The sequence below is a fragment of the Rutidosis leptorrhynchoides genome, chromosome 6, assembly GCF_046630445.1.
Source record: "Rutidosis leptorrhynchoides isolate AG116_Rl617_1_P2 chromosome 6, CSIRO_AGI_Rlap_v1, whole genome shotgun sequence".
NCBI classification, from domain to species: Eukaryota; Viridiplantae; Streptophyta; class Magnoliopsida; order Asterales; family Asteraceae; genus Rutidosis; species Rutidosis leptorrhynchoides.
Genome location: NC_092338.1, coordinates 361,279,602 through 361,288,963, shown reverse-complemented (window position 1 = coordinate 361,288,963; position 9,362 = coordinate 361,279,602). Strand labels below are relative to the sequence as shown.

General features: G+C 40.9%; 1 protein-coding gene across 1 annotated transcript; it reads left to right on the top strand.

The window, feature by feature from the left end:
* Positions 1-8,034: 8,034 nt before the first annotated feature.
* On the top strand, positions 8,035-9,362 carry LOC139852540 (signal recognition particle 43 kDa protein, chloroplastic). The gene has a single exon (XM_071841839.1). The coding sequence runs from the start codon at positions 8,151-8,153 to the stop codon at positions 9,231-9,233; it is 1,083 nt and encodes a 360-aa protein (XP_071697940.1). The 5' UTR covers positions 8,035-8,150; the 3' UTR covers positions 9,234-9,362.

The following is a 9,362-nucleotide window of genomic DNA, read 5'->3' as shown; positions in this document are numbered from 1 at the left end:
GCGGGATGTTACATTACCTACTCCTTAAAAGAAATTTCGTCCCGAAATTTAAGTAGGCGTAGTAGTCGTTGTTTCTTCCTCGAGATCTTGCGTTTCCGAATTCACGAATAGATGAGGATACTTCCCTTGCATTTGATCTTGTCTTTCCCAAGTAAACTCGGGTCCTCTTTTGGCATTCCAACGAACCTTGACAATCGGGATTCGGCTTTGTTTCAATGTCTTGACGGAGGTGTCCACAATTTCAACCGGTTCCTCCACAAAATGAAGTTTGTCATCAATAGTAAGTTCTTCGAGAGGGATGACGATATCGGGTTCGGCAAGACACTTTTTCAAGTTAGATACATGGAAGGTAGGATGAACGGAGTTCAATTGAGGCGGAAGATCTAAACGATAAGCAACGGTTCCAATACGCTCCAAGATTTCGAAAGGACCAATATACCGCGGATTTAGCTTTCCGCGTTTCCCAAAACGGATTACACCCTTCCAAGGTGCGACTTTTAACATTACTCGGTCACCGACTTGAAATTCAAGATCGTTGCGTCGTTTGTCGGTATAGCTCTTTTGACGACTTCGGGCCGTCCTAAGCCTATCTCGGATTTGAACGATTTTCTCGGTGGTTTCGTGAATGAGTTCGGGTCCGGTGATTTGCACGTCGCCTACCTCGGCCCAACAAAGAGGTGAACGACATTTGCGGCCATATAGCGCTTCAAAAGGTGCGGCTTTAATACTCGCGTGATAACTATTGTTGTAAGAGAACTCGGCGAGAGGTAAGTGCTTGTCCCAAGCTTTTCCGAAATCAACCACGCAAGCTCGTAACATGTCCTCTAAGGTTTGAATTGTACGTTCGCTTTGTCCATCGGTTTGAGGATGATATGCGGTGCTCATGTCTAAACGCGTTCCCAACGCTTCTTGCAATGTACGCCAAAATCTAGAAACGAAACGGCCATCTCGGTCGGAGATAATCGATAAAGGTACACCGTGTCGGGCTACGATCTCCTTAATGTAAAGTTGTGCAAGTCTCTCCATTTTTTCCGTTTCTTTCATGGCAAGGAAGTGTGCGGATTTGGTGAGACGGTCAACAATAACCCAAATGGTATCATAACCGCCCGTCGTTTTTGGTAGCTTGGTGATAAAATCCATCGTTATCCTTTCCCACTTCCATTGCGGGATCTCGGGTTGTTGAAGTAGTCCGGACGGTCTTTGGTGTTCGGCTTTGACTTTGGAACATGTCAAACACTTGGAAACATAAGTAGCTATGTCCCTTTTGATGTTCGGCCACCAATATAGTTGTTTAAGGTCGTGGTACATCTTATTGGCACCGGGGTGAATCGAGTATCGTGACTTATGGGCTTCATCTAAAATAAGGCTTCGTAGGTCCCCATAACTAGGCACCCAAATCCTTCCGGCGTAATATCGGAGTCCGGTCTCCCTAATTTCGAATCGAGAGACGAGAATGTTTAAGAGCTCGTGTGAAAGGTTTTCATCCTTGAGAGCCTCATCTTGGGCTACCCGAATTTGGCTATTAAGGTTGGTGTGAATGGTGATGTTTAAAGCTCGGACACGAAGAGGCACCGCTCTTTCTTTTCGACTTAAGGCATCGGCTACTACGTTTGCCTTCCCGGGATGGTAACGAAGCTCGCAATCGTAATCGTTCAAAGTTTCAATCCACCGTCGTTGTCTCATGTTTAGTTGCTTTTGATCGAAAATGTGTTGAAGGCTTTTGTGATCGGTGAAGATAGTACTCTTGGTTCCATAAAGATAGTGTCTCCACATTTTAAGTGCAAAGACAACGGCTCCGAGTTCGAGATCATGTGTCGTATAGTTTCGTTCATGAATTTTGAGTTGTCGAGAAGCATAAGCAATGACTTTCGTTCGTTGCATCAACACACACCCAAAACCATGTTTTGAGGCATCGCAATATACAACAAAGTCATCATTGCCTTCGGGAAGTGACAAGATAGGAGCGGTGGTTAGCTTCGTTTTCAAGATTTGGAATGCGGATTCATGTTCGGTCGCCCAAATGAATTTCTTTCCCTTGTGAGTCAATGCGGTTAGAGGACGTGCAACCAAAGAGAAATTTTCGATGAATCTACGATAGTACCCGGCGAGACCCAAAAATTGACGAATGTGAGTAGGAGTAGTAGGAGTCTCCCATTTACTAATGGCTTCGATCTTCGTGGGATCGACTTTAATACCTTGGTCACTTACAACATGACCAAGAAATTGAACTTCCTTTAACCAAAATTCACACTTGGAGAATTTGGCATAGAGTTGTTCTTGTCTTAAAAGTTCAAGCACAAGTCGGAGATGTTGTTCGTGCTCTTCTTCATTTTTAGAATAGATCAATATGTCATCGATGAACACAATAACGAATTTATCGAGATACGGTTTGCACACGCGGTTCATAAGATCCATGAACACCGCCGGTGCGTTAGTGAGACCAAATGGCATGACAAGGAATTCATAACTACCATAACGAGTTCGGAAAGCGGTTTTGGAGACATCTTCCCCCTTAACCCTCAATTGATGATAACCCGAGCGGAGATCGATTTTCGAATATACACAAGACCCTTGTAGTTGATCAAAGAGGTCATCGATGCGAGGAAGAGGATATCGGTTCTTAACCGTCAATTTATTTAGTTCACGATAATCAATGCACATTCGTAGGGATCCGTCTTTCTTTTTAACAAACAAAATCGGAGCGCCCCAAGGTGAATGGCTAGGTTGGATAAAACCACGATCAAGTAGTTCTTGGATTTGACTTTGCAATTCTTGCATTTCAGATGGAGCGAGTCTATATGGTGCACGTGCTACGGGTGCGGCTCCCGGAATAAGATCGATTTGGAATTCAACCGGTCGATGAGGTGGAAGACCCGGTAATTCATCGGGAAATACATCGGAATAGTCACTAACAATTGGCACATCATCGATATGCTTATCATCGGACTCGACTTTCTTAACGTGGGCAAGGATCGCAAAACAACCCTTACGGAGCAGTTTTATAACTTTAATACACGAAACGAGGTTGAGTCCGGTGCAACTCTTATCGCCATAGACGATCAAAGGTTCACCATTCTCGATAGGAATTCGGATTGCGTTAAGATCACAAAGAATGTGAGATTTCGTTTTGACTAACCAATTCATACCGATTATTACATCAAAGCTTCCTAGTTCCATGGGTATCAAGTCAATTTCAAATTCCTTACCCAAAATGTTTATCGTACACCCCCGGTAATATGTGTCGGCACTTAATAGTTTCCCGTTAGCCACTTCAATGGTATAAGTGGTATCTAATGGAAGAGGTGGAGTGCTAAAAGAATGAGTCAAAGTCTTGGATACAAAGCATTTATCGGCACCTGAATCGAATAAGCAAGAGACATAAGAATTGTTGAGAAGAAACGTACCCGTGACTAGTTCAGTGTCATCCCGGGCTTCCTCGGTGTTGATGTTGAAAGCTCGGCCGCGCGTGTTGGGGTTATCTTTCTTCTTTGGGCATGCATTTCTATAATGACCCGTTTGACCACATTCGTAACAAGTGCCCGTCTTTGGTGCATTGGGCCACTTTCGAGCAACGGGAGTGGCACTTTTACAATCGTTGGCCTTATGACCAACTCCTTGGCACCGGTGGCAAATTAACTTGCCACATTCACCAAAGTGATGTTTGTTGCATTTGTTGCAAAGAGGTAGGTTCCCGGCATAACCCCTCTTGCCGTCGGAGGTGTAAGGCTTCTTAGCAAAGTTGTTGTTGCTTGATTGGGAGGGTTCCCACTTTCTTTTGTTGCCGCCCGATTTATCCTCGGCCTTAGGTGCCGGAACTACGATTTCGTCAACCGTTTCAATTAGTTGGCGAGCCATGTTCATAGCGGCTTGATGAGTAGTGGGTTTGGATGACATCACCCCTTGTTTGATGCTTTTTGGAAGACCGAGCATGTAGAGCTCAATCCTTTGAGATTCGGGGTTAACAAGATTAGGACACATCAAAGATAGTTCAACGAAACGTTGATTATAAGCTTTAAGATCGTTTCCGACCGCTTTCAAAGCTCTTAGTTCTTCCTCAAGCTTTCGGGTTTCTTCGCGCGGAAAATATTCAACAATCATCTTTTCCTTTAGATCGGCCCAAGAGAGGGCATGAGCTTCGTCGGTACCCACCGATTGAACATAGGTGTTCCACCATGTTAGAGCAATTCCGGAGAAAGTGTGAGTGGAGTATTTGACCTTGTCTTGATCCCGACAACCGCTTATGCTAAAGACGGCTTCCGTTTGCTCAAACCATCGGGTGAGCACGACCGGTCCCCCGGTTCCATCAAAAGTGTGAGGTTTGCACCCCATGAAAGCTTTATAGGAGCATCCCTCGTTTGAGTTTCCGGTTCCATTGTTGTTGTTGTTGTTGTGGTTGTTATTATTATTGTTGTTGGATGAGTGACCGGCCATGGCCGCATCTACGGCGGTAGCTATCATCCGTTCGAGAGCTTGTTCGGGAGTTTTATTGCGGCGTACACGACGAGGAGCCATTGTTCCTTCAAGACACAAGAATATCATTGATTAGTATTCTCAATAATACTAACCGTGATATAGAATAAAGATAAAGAGAAGTTTTTCCTCGACTCGCCTTAAATTCTTTATGCCATAATGTCGGAACGTTCATATGAGTCACCGCAATATAATCCCGGAAATTATATTACCCTGATTCATATGTGCATTCGACATTATTCTATAAAGTCAAGGTGGCGTGTCAATCAAATTAAACAACGTGAGATTAAGATGAACTAAGAGTAGATATGAGTAGAAGCGTTCGAGTATAAATGCACAAGTAGTCAAGTAATTCCTACTTCAAGTCTATATGCCGGTTGTAGTCTAGACTCATCAATGTACCCTATGACTCGAGGTTGACACCAATGAACTCTAAATCCCTACAACCAACGCTCTGATACCATCTGTAGCGACCCGACCAAATCGTCATTGACGGCGCCGTCTACTTAGGTCCCGTTACGTGGTCATAAGTCTTTAAAACAACGTTGACCAAAAGATATGTCGCATTCATTTCAAATGTAAAGATTGTTCAAAGTTTACGAGAATAGTTCCACCACAAGTTACGATACAAAGTTTTAAGTACAAATGAAACTTATGCGACACAATTTAAAAGTAGTCAAAAGACGCTCCATGTATGCATGTATACTCGACATCCAATGCAAGTATCAAAATAATGAGCGGAAGCATGTATCATGTATCGTTCAAGGACCTGAGAAAAACATAGAAATTTGTCAACGAAAACGTTGGTGAAATCATAGGTTTAAGTAAGTAAGTACAAGTGAACCACAAGATTTGCATCAATGAAATAATAGTAATACATTCTAAAAGTTTGTTTCACGAGCACCCAATTATCAATGCTTAACATTTCCTTCCATTGAACCCCATCACTTAGTGCTAGAACATACACTGTTCCTCGAAAATATATTTCATTCGTAAACGGTAGCGAACCGTTTGAATGAGGGTTTGTCAAACCCATATGGATCCATACAACATAAGTTCTCGCTTACACCCGGCAAGTGTAACTAATGATAATCGAATTGAGGATTTTGTTCTAAACTCGTATGTAGAATGTTTGTTTTCCTGTACTTGTGTTCACTTAGTAAAGAAATGTTTATGTTTTCTCATCCCAAATGTAAGTTCAAAAAGAGTAAAAGTGGGACTATGATCTCACCTTGAATGCACGAGTAGTAAAGTACTTCAACAAGTAAATGTGTGCAAAGAACAATGCTAGTCTTGACCTAAACAAATAGGTTGTATCAATAACGATAGTCACGATTGGTCAAAGATGTTCAATTAGTCCTATGGCTCGTTACGACTCGATTTATATAGCATGTGAATCAATTTGTCAAGTTTCATGCACGATACAAGTAGTTAAGTATGTTAGAACGATTGTATAATCGTTTGGTTAAGTTTGACTAAAAGTCAAACTTGGTCAAAGTCAAGGTCAATGGGGTCGGGTCGGGTATCCGACAATTTTCCCATGATGAGAAATCATTTATGAGCAGAATGGCCAAGTTTCATGTTAATCGGAGTTACGGTTAAGCGGGAAACATTTTGTGAAAGGAAAAATAAAAACAAAAATGAGCTGGGCATATGCGCGGCGCGCAATGGGTTGCGCGGCGCGCACCCAAGTGTAAATCCTGGTCAGAACTTAACCACGAAGGCAAACATTTGGGATTTCAAATTCTGCGCGGCGCGCGGGTATATGCGCGGCGCGCAATACCTGGGAAACATGCAGTTTGCAGAAAAATGGTCCAAGTCACGAACCAAAACTCAAATTAACATATTTTATGAACCGAAAACATCCAAAATGCATACTATATATCGTTGGAAAGGTAATTTGACAAGGAAAACAACTAAACACATTTCATCAAGCAATTCATCACTAACAACAACCAAAACCGCATCTAATGTTTAACATTAACCGCATACAAGTTCATAAATGCAATTCAATGATTCGGGCAACCAATTTACATGAATGATATGCCGTTTCGAAGGTAATCAAGCATACAATCCAACTAGACACTTACCAATAATAATCCATGGTATTCAATGCATCAAAAGTCCATTTCAAGTTCATCAAACCCTAACCCAAATTCACCAAAATCAATAATCAAGTTCATGAAGTTTTCTAAGGCAACCTACACATCAAATTGAAGCTAGTGATGCTAGTAACACAATTAAAACATCAACTTTTAACATCTAACAACATATGATCATCCAAAATTCAAGAACAACACACCAAAATTCAAGTTCATGCTAGTTACACTAAAACAACGAGATCGAGCATATAAATCATATATTCATGTTAGACTTGAGCCATAGACACTAATTAACACTTTTATAAGTTAAAAACATCAAGAACACAAAATCTAGTGATTTTAGAAAGTTACCCAAATGAGATGAAGTTGGTACCAAAATGAAGAGGATGAAGAGAGGATCACAAATATGTAGTTTATTTTGTTGTAAGCCTCCTAGATCGAATTTAGATGATGATTGAATGAATTTGGTAAATGGGTGTGTGTTCTTGCTATAGAGAAAGAGAGAGAGATGGAGATGATAATGAATGGGTGAAAGGGGTTTGACCCTTTGACCTAGTCAAGGGTTTGATCCCTTGTCAAGTTTAGTCCCTCAACTTTCGTTCGGGTGCGGGAATTACCTAAACGAGATAATTTAAAACGCGTATCAACGGGAGATGTTATAAACATATAACGGACTTTATATTAGTATAACGGAAAAGTAAATGGAAAAAGGCGGGATGTTACAGAAAAAGGCAGGTTCTTATAGTCAATATAATTATGTACATTGAATGCTGTCACAATCGAGTTTGCATTGAACAAAATCTCCAAAATGTAATTGGAACGTAGGAAGAAGAGGAAATAAAATATGATGGATGACAAAGGAGAAAAACACGACAAAAAAGGAACTCTTCGATGAAATGCTAATGGCCGAAAGGAGAGAAACACAGGCGGGAACTAGCAAATTTGAATAATAGAAGTTAGAGCTAAAAAAAATATTTTGTGATATATCCATATCCATATACATTATTACATTTATATTATATATTATATATTATATATTCTATATTCATATTCATGTGATAATTATGTATTTTCTCTTTCTGTTTCAATTCAAAAGTCCGGTATTTTTTTTTAGGTTGTTTTTGTTTAACTGCTTACTTTCATAAATAGATAAAGATAATGGAATAAAATTCCTTTATATCATTATTTTATACATGTAAAACAAAAGTATATGTAAAAAGTTAGAAGTAAAATAGAGTAAACAAAAATAATTGTGATAATGTAATTTATTAATTTGGTACGGAGATAGTGTGCGATGGATGATTGAAAATAAAAAGTTAGTAACAATCAAGAATAAAGATGGTAATTTTCATTAAAAATACAAGCCATAAAAATAAAAATAAAAAACATAAAAATTTAATTTAATTTAATTTAATTTAATTAAAAATAACCTGAAATAACAAAATTAGCCTTATCTCCAAAATCCAAAAAATGAGATGATACTGTATTTCTTATCCTATCTTCTCCCTCCTTTGCGTTGCAATTTCAACACAACCATTAAAAACCACACCATCTCCTCCGTCATTCCGCCGCCGTCAGATGGAAGCTCTCTCCGTCAACCCATCACTTTCTGCCCACAAACTTTCTTATAAACTTAACCCAACTACCGCCCCACCACCTCTTTCACTCTATTCTTACTTCCGTTTCCGACCACCATACCGCCCCCACAATCTCACCATCTCCGCCGCCGCATCCACCGTCGAAAACCAACCTCAATTCTCCGATTACAACCAAGATGAAACCTACGGCGAAGTCAAAACAATAATCGGAAGTAGAGCACTTGAGGATGGTTCCGGAATGGAGTACTTAATCGAATGGGAAGACGATCAAGTGCCGACATGGGTTCCAGGGAACTTAATAGCTGCTGACGTCATCGCAGAGTACGAAAGCCCTTGGTGGATCGCCGCTAAAAAAGCCGACGATCAGAAGCTAAAAGAAATTATTGACTCCGGCGACGGTCGCGACATTGACGCAGTGGATCCAGACGGCCGGACAGCGTTACTTTTTGTCGCTGGACTCGGGTCAGAATCTTGCGTTAAGGTATTGGCGGCTGCCGGAGCTGACGTCAACCACCGCGATAATGGCGGTGGGTTGACAGCGTTACACATGGCTGCGGGGTATGTCCGCCCCGGGGTGGCAAAGGTATTAGTGGAGCTTGGGGCGGACGCCGAAGCCCCAGATGACCGTGGGCGGACCCCGCTAGATTTAGCACGTGAGGTTTTAAATTCTACACCTAAAGGGAACCCGGTGCAATTTGCTAGAAGATTATGGTTAGAAAGTGTAATTAAAAATTTAGAAAGTGCGATATACGAGTACGCGGAGGTAGACGAAATTTTGGAGAAGAGAGGAAAGGGGAACAATGTCGAGTATTTGGTTAAATGGAAAGATGGGGGCGATAACGAGTGGGTTAAAGCTGCATTGATTTCTGAAGATTTGGTTAAGGATTTTGAAGACGGGTTGGAGTATGCGGTTGCTGAAGGCGTTGTTGGAAGACGAGAGGGTGAAGAAGGGAAGAACGAGTATTTAGTTAAGTGGACGGATATAGAAGAAGCTACTTGGGAACCTGAAGAAAATGTTGATCCGGAATTGATTAAAGAGTTTGAGAGTGGTGTTAAGATTTAAAACATTGTTAGATAGATAGATTTGTTGTTGATTGATGGGGTGTTTTTGATTTTGGAATATCATGATGGTGGATTATTAGTTTGGGTTATTGGTTGTTAATGAAATTTTGGATGTATTGCTTTGTAAAAA